Here is an 18561-nt window from a genome sequence, read left to right as displayed (position 1 = left end):
ATCACTTTTCCCCAGTCTTAAAATAGCAATAAAATAATGTTTTACGCTTTAAATTGAACTGTTTTATTACAAGGTCCCCTGTGTCCCCTTATGAATCTTTTAACAGTGACAGCCACAGTTTTTCTCGGCAAGTGCGTTCCAGCTCACAGTGTTAACTCACTGTGCTTCATCCTCAGAGATCCCGGGGTAGCCCTACCACCCCCTTTCACTAAAAGGAAACCGAGGCTCCAGGTTAACTTGCCTGCCTGTGACCTCACAGGAACCAGGAGGCGCAGTCAGTACCCGAAACTCACGACCTGCAGTCACACGACACTGCCTCCCGTGACTTGTGAACAGTGCAACAAGGGAGCACGAATTTGGTATCAGCACCCAGCCCAAGGCAACACTCAAAACAAAAGAAGCCTTTCTTTTCTAAATACATAGCTGCACTGGCAGGTCCCAGACTTAAGCGTTAAATGAAGAAATTAATTCGCAAGGTTCTAATGTCAAACACACCCACTTCCTCCCTCTCTCCTGTGAGGATAAAATGCCCTCTGTCCTCTAACTGAGGAAGCATAGAGAATCATTTTCCCATTTATTAAAAAGTGAAACATGACCAACTCAAAAGAGAGGCCATGGAATCTGTTCAGTTAAGTTTGCCAAGGTCCTCTCCTCCCACTCTGCTGTCCATATGGGGCACACAGTCATAAAGCTCAAAACAAACTTCCTAACACAAGGACCTCTGATAAATGCCACGCTGCTGTTGGTTAAGCCTTGCCTGGGTGCCAGGACCTGCAGGCAGACATGACTGAGGGGTGGCCCTGCCGGTCAGAGCCTGAAGACCGGGGGGTAGGGGGGGCCAACACGTGCAGGCTCTGCTGGGGGGTGGGGGGGCGGGGGCAGGGGAGGGGACGCTCCACCAGATCCAAGGACTGGAGAAACCGGAGGCAGCTGGGGCTTGCGACAGCAAACGGCACCAGAAATTTGGAAGTGTTTCTAGCTTAGCGGGTTGCCTTCCGCCCAGAGGAGACATGCATGTGGACAAGCAGGTTCTCTGCTGGCTCTGGAGGACTATGACGAGATGAGGGGCTCAGTTTGAGAGTTTCAGAAGCTCGAATAAGGGTGCCCGGACGATACCAGTGAATAGTACACTGACCCTCACAGACCAGCCAGTGACACATCTCCATTCACACATGCACATGGGACGCTGCAGCTCAGGGCCGTACATCCTGAGAGCAATGGGTGGGGAATGGAGCCCCTGGACCACCCCCATCCAAGCGACAGGCTGAGGAGAAACTGTCACGGTGATAGAGGACAGGGCAGCTGGACCCAGCAGTGGAGGCAGACACAGGTTGGAGGGCCTCAGGAGGGGAAAGCCAGAGTGGAGGGCACTGGGGGCGGGAAGCCTGGCTGAGGAGGGAGACAGGAGGCGTGCAACAGCAAATGGCACCAGAGGAAATTTCTCCAACTGAGTGTGGTGCCTTCCACCAAGAGGAAGCACACACAGGGACGGCAAGGGCTCAGGAGATCCTGGGATGGCAGGAGGGAGGAACAGGGGAAGGGCAGACTCAACACGGTTTAGGGGGTAGGGGGGTTACTAAATAGCAGCAACAACTTCCTTGATGATGCTGGAAGCAAAGTGTCCCAAGGTGGGGGTGGGCTAGGAGGGGAAGGGGCTTGACAGCATCAATTCCTACTCAATACAGACAATGAAGGAAACAGACAGCAAATGACCAGGACATGCGTGCAAGATCCTATTTGAAACTTCTCCTCCACACAACCGTTTTACTGGCCTCAGAAATGCATGTACAGATGGTTAAAGGTGCTTTGGGTGTGTATTTTGTCAGATTTAAAAAAAAAAATAATTTATGACAAGGCCAACTCCACTCTCAAAGGGGAAAGAGGTGCAAAAAGGGCCAGGAACTAACTGCTCTTAGCTGGAAAACACCTCCCCTCTCACGCTCTTCACTGAGCTGCCTGCCCAGAATAATCTGAATGAACACCTGGAGGTTGAAGCATCCCAGCCCTGTGGAATCTGTGAACACAGCCGATTTAAAACTGACTACTGGGCTTCCCTGGTAGCTCAGTTGGTGGGGAATCCGCCCACAATGCGGGAGATCTGGGTTTGATCCCCAGGTTGGGAAAATCTCGTAGGGGAGGGAATGGCTACCCACTCCAGTATTTTGGCCTGGAGAATTCCATGGATTGTTATAGTCCATGGGGTCACATATAATCCATATACCTGAATATACATATCTTAGATGCAATAAAGTTTAAAAAGAAAACAAAAACTGACTACTATCTGATTCCTTTCCAACATTTATCTGGAAAATGGCGTGTGCTGATTGGACAGAACCTTTAGTTCTACATCAACCCTTCCCCTGAACCAGTCCCAGGGTTGCCCAAGGAGCAGGCAGGTTAAAGAAAAAAAAACCAGAAATAAAAGTTTCACTCTTTCATCCCCAATGCTAAGTCTCTTAGCATCACCTAGTGGTTTGTTCAGTAACTGCAGGTAACAGAACTTCCTAAGGGGTCGCAGAGTCAGACACAACTACTTGACTGAACAGAACTTCCAAGCAGACACATATTGGCTCCATCAGGTCTCCTCGCCTCCTTCCCCCTGCTTCTCTCTCTGCTAAGAGCTCCAGCTGCTCCTCTCCTATCCTGTTCCGTGGCGAGTCCTCCAGGCAAGGCCGATCGTGACCCACCGACCTAGACCATGGATAGCACACAGTGAGTGTTCACCAGCCACACAGGATGAAGTAAACTGGAGACTAATAGCTGTGGACTACGGCAAATGACTCCACGCAAGTTTGTGTGGAACAACCTGTGGAGTTGAAGTGAAAAGTGTTAGTCACTCAGTCACGCCTGACTCTTTGTGACCCCCTGGATTGTAGCCCACCAGACTCCTCTGACCGTTTTCCAGGCAAAAACGGTGGAGTGCCGTTTCCTCCTCCAGGGGATCTTCCCAATCCAGGGATCAAACCCATGTCTCCTGTGGCTCCTGCAACTGCAGGTAGATTCTTTACCACTGAGCCACCTGGGAAGCCCCTACGTCATTCCATCACCTCTCAGAAAGCCTGCAGGAGTGGGAATTCCAACAGAGAAGTGGACTAAGGGCAGAGTCCAGGAAGACAAGCCAGGAAACAAGAGTCTGCTGCCCAATTCCAGCACTTCATTCACCCTGCAACCTGGGGCAGACAGTGCCGCCCCTGCAGGGAAATGGGGAGGATCTGGATGATGTCTCACAGGGTCAGTGCCTCACAGAGGGTCCTAATCCTGATCAGAAAATAAAGAGCTGATACAAGTGAGAGAGAAGGAAGGGGACTACAGGATGGAAGTCTGAGAAGACCAACATTTTTCAGTGCTTCAAATGGAAATGTTTGCTTCAATTCCTTAAAGTTAAGTTTTGAATACTTTGTGAGTGTGTATATTTTGAAAGGAAAGAAAGGTTGTAGAAAAAATGAAGATTAAGTATCTTACTGTCTGAGATTCTTCTCTTAATGTTCAGTCTTACAACACTGTGCACTGAGCATCTCTTCCCCGGCATAGCGCCAACGGCTACACACTCATCCAGACGCTAACACCTGACGGCCCACGGAGTGCAGCTCCTCTCCTCCCGCCCCAACAATACAGGTGTGAAGACAAAGGTAATCCTAACAGTCCCCATCCTGTTCAGTGAATCCTCCTAGAATGAATGAATGGTACTGCTCTGATTCAGAAGTCAATATTCACGATGTACAGACAAGCCAGTATGAACACCGCTTTCAATTTTTTGTTATAACCACTATTTAATTAAGTTCCTTTTATAACAACATCACTGTTTTCATTTACTATTTTGCTAAAGTCCAATAAGCACTGTAATTATCGAGGTCAAAAAGTCAAAACCAGGAAGGGCAGCCAAAGGGGAGAGAGAGAGTGGGATATTTCTTAGGGTTGAAACTTTAAATCTGACTTATGGTCCCAAGTCATCACTGTTGGTTATCTATTTTACCTTCTTTCAGGGCAAATTATCAGAAGTTGACTATAGTAACAAGTTTCCCCCTGAAAAGCCTTCTCTTCAATCAATCATTGTTGGTATGTATAATTTACTACTTGGATCTGTTTAGACAGTAACTTTAGGAGGGTGCTCTCTTCAAGCCATCTTTTCCACAGGAGTTGACAGGTCTGCGGAGGAATGGTGTTACAGGAATGGCATAAAATGCCAGCACTGACTCCATATCACACAGAAGATACAAAATTAAAATCGTTATTCTCACCTCTGTAATAGCTCAAACATTAAATGGCTGAATTAAAGTGCAACCTTATGAAATCTGCTGACAGGCAAAAACATTGAGTGGTTAAGAGCCTTTCTTACAATTCAAGACATATACAGTAAATCACATACCTTACCACAAATCACTCAAATGAAATGATTTATAAACTCAATGGCAATACTAACACTGTGAAATGTGTAAGTCCATAAGCCATGATTATTCTTACATATTTTATGCATCAAATTTTGTTTTCCTAAAGTCAACACCTAGAGGTCATATTACCATTTAAAATCCATGAAAACGCAAAGCACAGAACTTTCACTGATATTTCAGGCTCAACAGTTGGCTTGTCAGTGACATTCTGATGCTGTTGACCTGCCTTTCTGTCATCTTCCTGTTTAGAATATTCTCCAAGTGTTTTCTTCCTCATTGCATCACTGTGCAAGAACACACACTATCCTGGTTATCTTATCAGGTGGAGGACAGTTAAGTGACCAGAATGTGCCATTACCCATTGGCGACAAATTAACTTACATTTTGTCATAGGGGAAGAGGGAGTCCCATATAGGGAGGTCTATAAAGGATACAGAACAGAAACACCTGCAAGGACATACACCTGTCAAGTCAGATGTGAACTGAACTCTCACCCATGTGAGTCTGCACACAGGGGCTGGACCTCCCCCACTCATGGTCACCACCTGGGCTACTTGGGAGAATTTGAAGAGAATGAAAAACACTGGAGAAATTATTTCCCAAGGACAGGAGAAAAATAGATATGATTTATAAACCACCAAAGCAAAGCTCAATCGGGGTATATTGTTTAAAATAAATACAGATCCAAGAATTCATTTTTCTGAGCAGATCCAATTTGTAGTGATTTCATGGCTCTCTCCAGTGACAATTTTAAGGTCTAAAACAGGATAAAATCATCTATTAAGTGTGTTTTACTAAAATTCATAATAAATGGCATGACTAGAGCCTCAATACCCCACAGAACAGAATGTTTTTCAGCTAAGTCCTCAGTTTACAGAGTTCTCTGAAACTAGAATTCTTGTTCCTATTCAGGCATTCAGCCTGGTCTCTCTCCTTGCCACCATTATTTACACACCTTTAAAACAGAATACACTGGTGCACAGTTTTGAAAGCAAAACATAAAGAACGAAATAACTCTGTTTGTGATCTGAAAGCATTTTATATAATTCAGGTTTGGGAGAGGACAAGTGATCCCCAGTAAAAGCCTAGGAGGAGTTTAATGTTCATCATTCACCAGGCTATGTTCCATTCCAGGCTCTGGAGGGAGCACCAGCTGAGGCTGCCCCCTCTGCTTGTATCTGTCACACTTAATTTCAACATGGGTCTGTGCCTCAGGTTTTGCACTTAGTTTCAAAACAAGCTATAAGAATTAAGATTTTCATGTTCCTTTTGCTCATCTCCTGGCTCAGTCATTCCTACTGAAAAATGGCATATACTCCCTCTCAGACTGACATAAACCACTTCCTGAAACATGGAAGCCTCCCCAAGCCTCTGCAGGCCTCCTGTGCAGGTTCATGCTTCCCACCAGGTTGGGGAAGTGCTTTTCCTTTCCATCACCTGCTTAAATCAGAGTTTACACTTAAGAAAAACAGCGAATGGAACAAAATGTTGACAAATGACACCATGAAGATGGCCTTGCCACCAAAGAACGTAAAAGCAGAATGCAATGCAGTAATGGATAAACAGACCATGAGTAACTGAAATCTGGCTATATTTCACTCCAAAATGCTGTGTATGACTATTATTTTCTGTGTGCAGTTGATCTGAGTTACATTTCACTGTGGTTATACAAAACTACCCAGCATTCATTAAGCACAGACATAATGACAGGGCAGATAGATGATCCAGAAATGCGGACACCCAAAATAAATGACCCTGGGGTCAAAAATTGGCCTGTGGATACTGATATCCTTCTAAGAACTCAAAAGAGAATAAACTTATTCAAACTGCTGTTTCCTCCTGTTTCCTTCCAAATTTAATAAATAAAAATGATACACATAAAAATTACTCTCAGCAGAATCGCTTAGATGTTAATGCAAGTCCAATTCCATGACAGCCAACATCAACAGATTTTTTAACTAAGGAGCTAGAATTTCACAGTTAAGTGCTGCTTAAGGTAAGTGGGCCTACCATTAAAGTTACGTCTGCGGTAGTGATCTGACCTACTACAACCTCAATATGCCTTTCATTTTTATCAAGTAAACCTCCCAGGAGGGGAATATGACAAAGGGGGAAAAATTCTAAACAATCTACTTTACCTAAGCTCAGTGTGACTCCAACAGTTACTCAGTTGAAAACTGTCAGCAACTACATTCTGTATTTCTAAGGTTCAATAACCAGGCTCAAAAGAATGAAACATTTTAAAAGGAACCATGCTTTTGCTCAGATAATGAAAACATTATCTGACCTAATCAAAAACAGGGTTAACAAAAATAAATCTTGGGGGGAGGTAATGGGGGACCATCAATTCAAAAGTGATTAGACTGTAGCAATACTCTACACAAATACAAATAACTAAGAGCACCCAGTGTTGCTCTATTTTATTTCTTTTGGAGGAGCTGCATCGCTTGCAGGATCTTAGTTTCCCAACCAGGACTTGAACCTAGGCCCTGGCCCAGTGAAAGTGCCGAGTCCTAACCACTGGACCACCAGGGACTTTCCTCACAATGTTCTAGAGAGTAGTTTACCATCAGATTTTAACATACACAGCAAACTATGTATCAAACCACATTTAAAGTTATTTGACTAGAATACTTTAAAACATTTAAAATGAATCTTTTCTTTCTCCTTTTAAATAAAGATTGAGGAAATTTTCCAGGAATGGAGGTTTTCCTTGTGAAGTGGGCTTCCCTGGTGGCTGGGCAATAAAGCATCTGCCTGCAATGCAGGAGACCACCTACAATGCAGGACTCCCTTGTTCGATCTCTGGGTTGGGAAAGTACACTGGAGAAGGAAATAGCAACCAACTTCAGTATTCTTGTCTGGGAAATCCCATGGACAGGAGAGCCTAGCGCGCTAAGGTCCACGGGGTCACAAAAGAGTCAGACGCAACTTAGCAACTAAATCACCACCATCCATTGTGAAGCAATTTTAGGAATATAAACATAATGGCAATGCCTTCTGACTTTAAGGGCTTCCCTGGTGGCTCAGCTGGTAAGGAATCCGCCTGCAGTGTGGGAGGCCTGGGTTCGATCCCTGGGTTGGGAAGATCCCCTAGAGAAGGGAACGACTACCCACTCCAGGATTCTGGCCTGGAGAATTCCATGAACCGTATTGTCCATGGGGTCGCAAAGAGTCGGACACAACTGAACGACTTTCACTTTCACTCTGACTTTAAAATTAGAATGTCCACTTTTAAAAGCATCACACCATGCACCTCCCCACTACAGGTTAAGAATGATGTTTAGGGACTTCCCTGCTGGCCCAGTGGTTAAGACTCTGAGCTCCCAATGCAGGGGGCCCAGGTTTGATCCCTGGTCAGGGAACTAGATCCCACATGCTGCAACCAAGACCTGGTGCAGCCAAATAAATGAATAAATATTAAAAAAAAAAAAAAAAAAAAAGAATGATGTTTAACTTAATGATCTGCACAAAGGCTATTACTGTTCTCCCTTGACTCTTACAGCTTTCCCTTGCAGTGAACAGGTTTTAAAAAGTTACAATAAAAAATTCACCTAAATAACCTAAAAGTCCAAAATGCTGATGCATCTATCAATTAACTTCTCATTTTAAGAGAAATCCAGACACCTAGATTACTCAAAATAATGTATTTTGTATAGGAATAAAATGCTCACTTAAAAACTTTTTCAAGTATTGCTTCTGTCATCCTTTTCTACCAACAAAAGGATGTGTTTTATATTTGATGGAATTCTGACCATTCGTAAAAGAGTACACATTGTGCACCTCTCTACTGCTTTCACCGTCATCCTGGTACCAAATGCTGTCAGATATGCCAAATTGTTAAACCAGCAAACATTAAAGCCTAAATAAAAACAGTTCAGAACTTCCCTGGTGATCCAGTGGTTAAGAATCTGCCTGCCAATGCAAGGGACACAGGTTTGATCCCTGATCCAGGAAGGTTCCACACGCCTCGGGGCAACTAAGTTCATGCATCACAACAACTAAAAGAAAGAAATGAAGGAAGAAAGTGAAGTTGCTCAGTCGTGTCCGACTCTGTGACCCCATGGACTGTAGCCTATCAGGCTCCCCCATCCATGGAATTTTCCAGGCAAGTGTACTGGAGCAGGTTGCCATTTCCTTCTCCAGGGGATCATCCCAAACCAGGGATCGAACCTGGGTCTCCCTCATTGCAGGCAGATGCTTTACCGTCTGAGTCACTAAGCCCTCACTATAGAGCCTGTGCTCTGCAACAAGAGAAGCCACCAAAATAAGAAGCACAATCACATCCAGACAGTAGCCCCTGCTCTCCGAACTAGAAAAACCTCAAGCAGCAACACACACCCAATGCAGCCAATAAACTAAAAAAAAAAAAGACAGTTCATTTTAACTGGGCTAATAGGGTAAGAACCTGAAGTGCTGGCTACTGGTACTCTTTGGATAATGAATCCTGAGAAACAGCCCCAGCTTCTTAGTCATGTGTAAAAACATACACGCTCCTGCCTCTGACTTCCCACTTTAACTTTAGAAACAGAAGCCATGAGGCTTTACAGTTTTATTGTGAACTGGCCCTACTTTCTGAGCCTTAGCATAGCAAATGAAACATTAACTGCAGGCCAAACTGTTGCAGTTTCTCTTTTCCAGCGGAGTCAGCCTTGCTGTGCTAAAACTGAATAAAATCCATTTACTCAATACAAAACACGCATTAAAAAGAAAAAAAATCAATACTTTCTTATATCCTAAGAAATAACTCCAAAGTGAGTAGAATCCTCAGGGATTATGACCCCGAGGTTGTAATAACTGGAACACAGATAGGACTATCCATTAGTCACACAAGGGAGCACAATTACTTGGTCAGAAGGCAAGACGTGGAAATGTAAATGTCAACAGAAAATGACTGATAACGGACATGGATTTTCCACTTAATGTAAAAGTAAGATATCCCTCCCCACCCCATTCTGCTCATACGTCATTTTACTTTTAGTGACACATAAGGCACAGGTATTGTTCAGAAATTCGTTTGAACACAGTCTGTCTGCTCCCATCTTGGCCTCAGACCTGTATCTTTTGAACTATACCTGCAATCTTTATGGCTACAGGATCCTCTGAAACTGGAACCAGCCCTTCCTTGACTTCCGCCTGCTTTTCAGAGACCAGGGGAGACGTGGCGGGAGGGGAATACTTAGTTTCCACAGAAACCACAGGTGAGGAAGAGGAAGAGGGCTTAGAATCATGAAAAAGACTGGCCCACGACTTGGCGGGCTGACTGGCAGGCACAGTGCCCGCTACAGAGGCCGGGGCATCCGCAGGAGGTGGGGCGCTCTCGGCCTTGGCGGGGTCCGAGTCCGAGCTCTCCACAGTGTGCAACTCCACCCCATTGGCAGCTGTGCCCTCACCCAAGGATTCAAGTATTTGTCCATTAGTGACTCCAAGGTTCTCAGTAGTATCAGTCCCCACGGAGGGCTGAGCCACAGCTGTCCTCAACAGGGTGTCCCTGCCGGCCTCGGCAGGGAGGCAGGAGGCCTCTGAGTTGGCCCCGGGGCAGACCTCGGGCTGCCCTGCAGTCCTGGCCCCGCTGTCCAGGGCTCCGGGGAAAGCCCCAGCAGGCCCGGCGTCGTTGACAAAGTCCGTGGCATCCTGAGGGCTGCCCCAAGTCCGGGGGGTTCCTGCCATGGGCACATCCCCCATCAAGTCTGCATCCTCGGCGCCTATACTGTTGGGGACTGCTGGGCCGGCGTGGCCATTGACCAGGGCTTCTGCCGAAGGTCCACCCTCGCCACCGTCTTTCAAGTAACTGTAATATCCAGGGGGACGTTTTTTCTTCTTTTTACGCTCCCTTTGTCCAAGACCACCCGAAACACCATCGTTCTCTAAAGCTTCCGCCTCGGCATGAGAGCCGCCATCCAGGGCAAGGGCAGGGCCTGGGTACTGGCAGTTGGCGGAGCTGTAGTTCACTTCTTTACCAATGTCATCAGGGAGCTTTTTGGAAGTTGTGCAGCTAAGGATAAATTCAGGGGCCTGAGGATTCAATGTGCTTGAAATACTGTAGCTGGGAGTTCTCGGCAAAGTGTCACTGGGTTCAATTACTTCATTAACACCAAATTCAATTCTCTGATAGTCGTGCCCTGTTTAGAAAGAAAATGATCAGTAAATATCCCACTAGTTAAGAACACAGCTATACAACTTATAAAAGTCTCAGTAATTATTTCTTTTTGAAACTGAAACCTTAAAGTCTTAGAGTAATTAACAAAGCTATAACATTTAATTTGTGCTAAATAAGTAATCTGCTGAAATAAATAATAACCACAAAATTGTATTTAGTTTGAAGATATGAAATACAGAAGTTGGTATCCATTTTGTACTCATGGTAGTAAAGGTAGAAATTAAAATGAAACTACGAATAGGAAACAAATGCTATTCTGCCTGTCTGAACATGTCTCTCAATGCAATCTGATTTTATTAGTTTATTTTATACCTAAGACTAGGGCATACATATTTTGGAAAACTTAATTTTTAAAAATCAAGATGACCAACTTGGGGACTTGAAAACCACTGCTTGCTCACACTCTCTCTCTCTCTCTATATATATATATATATGGTTTCTCTAATTTGTCCAATTTAATAATTCAAAAAGTATGAATTATACAAAAGCACTCTTTCAAATTATCCATTTCCCAGACTCTTCTATTAACAACCTTAACTGAAGCCCAAAAATGGCCTTGCATGAGTGCCTGTGACTTCTCCTAAATTAATTCATATTGGATTAACTCCATGAGTAAGGAAGGTGCTTCCAAAAATCCCAAAAGATAAAGTTAGGACTGCAAACCTTTAAAAATCTCCTTGAAATCCTTTAATACCTCTTCCCCACTGACAACAATCCACATGTTCTTTCCATTTAAGATGGATATTTTTTTCACAGATCACATCTTGAAAATTAGGGTGAGTTTCAGAATCAACTGAGTTTCTCAACAGAAACTGAACACCAATGTCATCTGATGAAATAGTTAAACATTTTGAAGTTAGGAAAGGATATGTGTTTTTTAATTTATTTTTCATGCACTACTGAAGATTTCTCAAGTCTAGCACAAGAGGCCCACTTTTTCTCAAGGCATTTATTTCAAGAAAAAAAAAAAAATCACAGTACCAAAATAATCATATTCTACTCAGAAAACTGAATATATTTTACTTTGGAAGTATTTTTAGAGGAGAAAAAACAGCCCCACAGAGGGGCCAGGGCCCTAAATAGTTTTCTAATTCTCCATTTGGTTTGATATCACACACCCTGCGAGTGGGGAGAATACACCAGCCAGACAGCAAAACATTCCTGAAAAAAGAACATGATGATGGTTACAGCTAACCATCTATAGAGATACCGAGAGGACAATTTCAATCCTCTGGCCCCTGAGCACTGATTCGTGGTTTCCTTATTTTGAAAACAATCACCAAAGGAAATATATTTCTCCATTATTCCTAAAAGTGAGCTGTCCAGTTTGCTTCCAGGGAGCTCCACCCACTGAGGCTGCGAGGATGCAGAGCTGCTCTGTGGACGACGGATATAGCTGAAGCAGGGAGGCCGCCGTTCAGAGACTGGGACGTACATCAGGAGTCACAGTGAAGTTAGTATGTGCTTTACCACGCAGCCTGTGCAGAGTTTGGTTATTCCTGACAGACACAGTGCGTTCTACATCGTAATCATTAATCTTACCGTAACATACAACACTCCAGAATGTGATGTGATATTAATGGAACCATTCTGATATGCTACAGTTGTTACCAAAACATTTACCAGACTGTGGACAGTCTGACCAAATCCCTGCAAGGCTGAGTCCTACCCAGAACAGTTCAGTTCCTTTTCTTATGCAGGAACACGGGTTGTGGACACACACATCCACTGCACTCCAGGGCAGAGAAGTCTGGACAAGGTCCAACCTGTCGGGCTAGAAAAGTGGTGGAGGGCCTACAAGCTCATGGGCACTTGGATCATCAGGCAGGAGATTTGTTGGGGGAAGGAAAACTAGCTCAAACACAACAAACATACTCTAACACGGCCCTCTCAAAGCCTGCGCCCTGCAGCACTCACAGTACAGTAGCCTGGGGTGCCCAGATGGGGTCCTGAAGTCCGAGATGCTCAGAGGCACCCAGGAGACGCTCATGCCCATGTCTGTCTGAGAACCACTACTTAAGTGGCTTCCTCAGTTGACTTCTCCAATCGGCTTACAGTGAGTCAGGAGCTCTCAGCCATGTGCAGTGTTTATTATCAAGGGGGAGGGGTACAGAGATAAGGAAGGCAAGGTCCCTGCCTCAGGGGATTACATCTATAGGGAGACAGACATCAAAGATGGAAATGACGAAGCAGAGGGTGGGTGAGATAAAGCCTCTACAGCTTTACAAGAATTTGTTGTATGACTCAGGGAGCTCAAACTGGGGCCCTGTGACAACCTAGAGGGGTGGGGTGGGGTGAGAGGTGGGAGGGAGGTTCGTGTTGATACATGGCAGAAACCAACACAATACTGTAATGATCCTTCAAATAAAAATAAATAAATTTAAAAAACAGAATGCTCCTCAACACACACAAAAAGAGATCTATTTGTATCAGAAACTACAGAGAGGTCAGAGGAGCTGGCAGGATAACCAGATTGGGGAGGGGAGGGGAGGGGAGGGGGTAAGGCTACTTCCCGCTTTGGGGACTAACTTAAAAAGGCCACATTAGGAGCCCCCACCTAGAGTGTGCGGAGCAGGCCGTGGTGGGAAGTGCCAGAACAAATCACTCTTAAGCGCTCATCCAAACCCTCCCGAGGGTTTACAACTCTGCAGACACTGCACCGTGCACACAGAACCGGATGCACTGTGGTCTCTGCCGCCCACAGCTGAACTCAGCCTAAAACAGGGGGGCAGACTCACGGACTACTGGACAGCAAGTTGGCACCATAGGAGAAATGAGAATTACACAACAGGACAGAAGAGGCCTTGGGGAACGGGGGCCTTTAAGCTGGCTTCTCTCAGTGTGAGCAGCTGTGTTTTTGGCAGATTAAAAGATGGACTTGAGAGGAGAGAGGGGAGAACAGAGAGAAACAGCCAGGAAGCGTAACTGAGCAGGGATGCCAGCCAGGGGTGGGTGGGGGACGTGGTGGGAGCAAGGAGGAGAGAGTGGAGCAGAGGGGAGAGGCACTGCGACACTGGGGGTCTGAGAGGGAGGGGGGGCCTTCGTCTGCAGCCGAAGCCCCTGGGAGGATGGTAAGGCACAACCTGAACCAGGGCTCTGACAACAGGGAAGACAGCGAGACATCTGTGAGCCCAAGCAAACACTGGCAGCACAGCAGCTGTGTGCCAAGTACTGGAAGTCAGGGAGCACCTCAACCCACAGATTAACAAGGGGGCCCCAGAGGCTGGGAGGCCCAGCAAGGGTGCCTGGGTCCGTCTGGCATCTCTTATTTTATCCTCGTCCTAAGTCATCATTAGAACTGTTCTACCTTATGCTTCTTATAAAGCTGCTAATAATTTTAGCACTTTTTCGTGCTCGCTTCGGCAGCACATATACTAAAATTGGAACGATACAGAGAAGATTAGCATGGCCCCTGCCCAAGGATGACACGCAAATTCGTGAAGCGTTCAATATTTTTCTCCAACGAATAAAAATAAATGGAAAAAAAAATCACTTTCTCATTTGTCTGTAGATAAAAAGTTTACATGGTCTCTGCAAGGTTTATATTTAAATCTAAATTATAATAAAACCCTTTCTGACAATGCTATAGAAACAGGGAACCAAATCACTGCTCTCAAAGAAAAGGTTCAGCTTCCAGCTTCTCCAAGGCCACTGAGGACCTTGAGCACAACGCAAACTGAAAGGCGGTCCAGACAGGTTTGACACGTGCAGTGGCAGCCAGGAAGACGAGAGGACCCTACTGTTAGTGATACTGTAACATACACGACAAGGCTGCAACTCAGTAAGCATCACCCCCAGTGATCAGCTCAGTGTCTGGGACAGAGACAGACAGCTACTCAGTCATAACAGGACAGGAGGTGAAGAGGTCACCTGAATTCCCAAGAGCCTTGATGACAGGCGTGGACATAGCCGCAAACTCAGGACAAGAGAAACGAGCTGCCACTGAGCCAGGTGGAAGGTACGTACTCAGAGACTTGCCAGCTCTGGGCCCAACAGCCGGTGCACTCAACAGAGAGCCCACTCCAGAACCCGCACAGACAGCCTTGGCTGTGAAGGGTACACCTGTGCCAGAGGATTCTTACAAAACAAACAGAAATGAGCAATTATTTCCAAAACTCACCTTGGAAGTCTGACACTCTGAAGCACAGAATAAACTTTAATTCATTAGCCAAAGTGGTTTGGTGATTAAAGCTACTAGAGTTTACAGCAAAAACATCAAGCAGGAAAGGAAAAGAAGGAAGCCTGCACCCACAGCGCGTGCGCTGGGGAGCAGAGGGCAGGGCTTACCGTCGGGGAGGTCACCAGCAGCCTGTGCGCCACACAGAACTGTCCCGCCATAAGGAGGAAGCTGCCCAGGGAAGGGGAAAAGAGTTTAACTCAACAAATTGTTAAAGTTCAACACATGCTATTTCATTAAAGCAACCCTCATTAAAAGGCTATTTATCCATGCAACTTCTCATAACACTATTTTTAACAAAATAACATAGATGGGGAGACAGTAAGATTAAACATCTTCATTTTAAAACACCATCAGAATGCTTTCCAATACTGATTGCTATTAAACAGATCTGAAAATGAGGTAAAAAATAAAAAACGGGCTCCAATGGTCATGTCAACCAGCTACAAAGGGCTCACGACACACCCTCTGTTTCACAGGAGTTGCAGAGTGCACATCAAATACTATAAACGCTTGTCTTTGTCCACTGACCAGTGACCATCTGCACACGTTGTTCACCATCACTACACGTCCACTCAGCCACAGGCAGGAACCAAGCCTGGGGAGAGTGAACAAAGCAGCTGGGAAAGAGAAGCCTGAGAATCACAGCTCTCTTTTTGACAGGATATCTTAAATAACTGGATTGACAGCTGGCAATTGCACTCCTTGTTTGCGAGAGAGACAGCGAAATGGCCAGTGCCTGGGCTCTCTGTAAAATGTAGGAAGGTATCATGAATATGCCCATTTTTTGCCCCTCCTGGCTATTCCATAATACTTAGGAGCTGGAATGTTTCAAATGGCTATGTTTGAAATGAGAAAGTTTAGAATGGAAAGGGGTAAGAAAGTGGACAGATAATTGCTATCTGAAAGCAGAGCAAAAGAACAGAAGGATTACAGCCTAACACGGCTTCTACCACAGCACTTCTCAAAGCCTGCACGCTAAAGCACAAACAGTACCACAGCCTGGGCGCCGGGATGGGGCCCCAGGGTCGGCATGTTCAGAGGCCCCCAGGAGATGCTCAGGCCCACAGCTGTCTCAGAACTACTGCTTCAGCTGACTTCCTATTGACTCAGTGAGTCAATGCAACAGTCTCAGAGATAAAAGCTTATCCCTCCAAGTACTCTCCTGAGAGAATTAATGACAAATAAGAAGCTAAAAAAACAAAACTGCTAGTCACTCAGTCGTGTCCCACTCTTAGTGACCCCATAGACGGTAGCCTGCTAGGCTCCTCTGTCCATGGGGCTTCTCCAGGGGATCTTCCCGACCAAGGGATCGAACCCCGGTCTCCTGCACTGCCAGCAGATTCTTCATGGTCTGAGCCACCAGGGAAGCCCAAGAAAACAAACAGGGCTGACCACTTTCTGGACTTGAGAGTAGTGCATATTTTCACCACACAGGGGCATTCCAGCATTCATCATGGCAAAGCACTTTGTGCCCAGGTGGGCTGCACTTGAGCCTGTAGACCATTCCACACACCACTCCAATGCTCCCATCCGGTACCCCAGCCTTTACCACTGGCGTGGACACACGGAGCCAAACAGTGTGTCTGGGAAAGCCACAAATCAAGATGACGTCCCTCTGCAGTTACAGAAGACAGCAAACTCCCAGACACAGCCTTTATTTCACTGATGACACTAGGGTGCCCCCTGGTGATAAAAATCTAAGTTGTAAGGCACTCAAAGTCTTATTTTTTGAAATCACACTGTACTCACAAACAATCTAGGGAGTAGGAGAGCCAGGATCTGAAAACAGAGCCCCTGGCATGCCCCAGGGCCATACTGCTGTTTTCTGTTCAGTGTGCTTAAAACACTTACTTTGGTTTGCTAACCTAGTAAGTGCATAACTGGGAATTACTGAATGCCAGAATGAGTTCAGGCACAGAAAACATGTGTTGTTTTTTTTTTCTTTTACTCTATACACTGCATATGGTGCCTGTAAGACAGCAAACCTCCATCACCCTCTAAGATACCACTTTGTGGTAACTGGGTATAATAGAAATGCAGCAGAATAAAACTTCAAGAATTGTTCAAAGTTCTCTCTTTAATTATATAGTTACTTATAAGAATAGAGAATTTTTTAAGCAAAAATACAAAATCTCACAAAGGAAACTGAGCAACAGAAAAAGCTGAAATTTATTTGTATTAGATACAAAACCAAACCAACTTACTCTGAAAAGAGTGCTACCATATTGTGAGGTCAATACTCAGGACCTTCAATAAGAAGGTAATATTTTTAAATCTTTTTGCTACTGCAATGGGATGAGAGGTTAGATCCCCACCACCAATACCATACACACACACACTCAACACCACAATCTCAAGTTTAATTACATACCAAAGTGAAAACAAAAACTTTAAAAACTTTTTAAATGTCTTTATGACCTCAGGGAAGGAAAAAACTTCTTAAAAGGTATTTTTAAAAAATCCACAAACTATGAGGAAAAAAATACATGACATTAAAACTTTAAAATGTACTCCCAAAGATTATTAACCCTATAAATCAATAAGAAAGACAAGCCATTTGATAAAAATATGGACAAAAGATATAGAACAGGTAATTAACAGAAGCAGAAATCTACACTGCCAATGGACATATGAAAGTAATGTAATGGTGCTCAAATGGATTGTAATCTGGGAGATGTAAATTAAAACAACAAAAATCCACTTACTCCATCAGATTAACAAAAATTTTAAGTATGTCTATACTGAGAATGGGGCTTCCCAGGAGACACTAGTGGTAAAGAATCCAAGTGTCAACACAAGGGACTTACATAAGAGACGTGGGTTCGATCCCTGGGTTGAGAAGATTCCCTGGAGAGGGAAAAGGCAGCCCACTCCAGTGTTCTTGCCTGGGAAATCTCATGGACAGAGGAGCCTAGCAGGCTACAGCCCATGGGGTCAAAAAAAAAGCTGGACACAATCAGAACATGTGAGCACAGCATACTGGGAATTCTCAAACATTTTCCTTTTTAATGGGATCTAAAGGATCCCATATAGTTAAGGTCATGCAGCATTGTGAGAGCCGGACCATAAAGAAGGCAGAACACCAAAGAACTGATCCCTTCAAACTGTGGTGCTGGAAAAGAGAGGATCCTGAAAGTCCCTTGGACAGCAAGGAGATCAAACCAGTCAATCTTAAGGAAAATCAATCCTGAATACTGGTTAGAAGGACTGATGCTGAAGTTGAAGCTCCAGTATTTTGGTCATCTGATGAAAACAGCTGACTCAATAGAAAAGTGGAAAAGTCCCTGATGCTGGGAAAGATCGAGGGCAGGAGGAGAAGAGGGCATCAGAGGATGAGTGGCTGGATGGCATCACCGATGCAATGGACATGAACTCGGGCAAACTTCGGGAGATGGTAAGGGACAGGGAGGCCTGGTGTGCTGCAGTCCATGGGGTCGCAAACAGTATGACGTGACTGAGTGACTGAACAACAACAAAAACTCTCATGCACGAGTGATGGGAATGCAGACTGTGAAAACCACTTAGAAAGCAGACGCGCTGAAGATGCTTATTCCTTGCAGGGCACCAAAATTCCATTCCTAGGAGTATTTCTTGGAGAAACCCACAGACGAGCATGAGGAGACATAACAAAATATGATTACTGCCACATTTCTATAATAATGGAAGAACTGAAGACCTAGATAGTCCCCCTCAACATGAAAACAGGTAAGTTCAATATTTAACAATTAATGGGGAATTTCCTGGCAATTCAGTGGTTAGGACTCTGCGCTTTCACTACTGTGGGCACCCAAGTTCATTCCCTGCTCAGGGAACTAAGATTCACAGGGAACAGG

At 44.9% G+C, this 18561-nt stretch overlaps 1 protein-coding gene and 1 non-coding gene across 2 annotated transcripts in view; one reads left to right on the top strand and one right to left on the bottom strand.

The window, feature by feature from the left end:
• The window catches only part of USP10 (ubiquitin specific peptidase 10), a 64805-nt gene that overhangs the window by 13992 nt on the left and 32252 nt on the right, over positions 1-18561 (bottom strand). Inside the window, exons 3-4 of the mRNA XM_065925121.1 lie at positions 14836-14896; positions 9464-10510 (exon numbers count right to left, since the gene is read on the bottom strand). Of these exons, the coding sequence (XP_065781193.1) occupies positions 9464-10510; positions 14836-14896 (1108 nt within the window). The remainder of the gene's footprint in view (positions 1-9463; positions 10511-14835; positions 14897-18561) is intronic.
• On the top strand, positions 13899-14005 carry LOC136162000 (U6 spliceosomal RNA). The gene has a single exon (XR_010661853.1). It is a non-coding gene; the product is annotated as a U6 spliceosomal RNA (small nuclear RNA).

Source organism: Muntiacus reevesi, chromosome 2, assembly GCF_963930625.1.
Source record: "Muntiacus reevesi chromosome 2, mMunRee1.1, whole genome shotgun sequence".
Classification (NCBI taxonomy): domain Eukaryota; kingdom Metazoa; phylum Chordata; class Mammalia; order Artiodactyla; family Cervidae; genus Muntiacus; species Muntiacus reevesi.
This window is presented reverse-complemented; position numbering and strand designations above follow the sequence as displayed.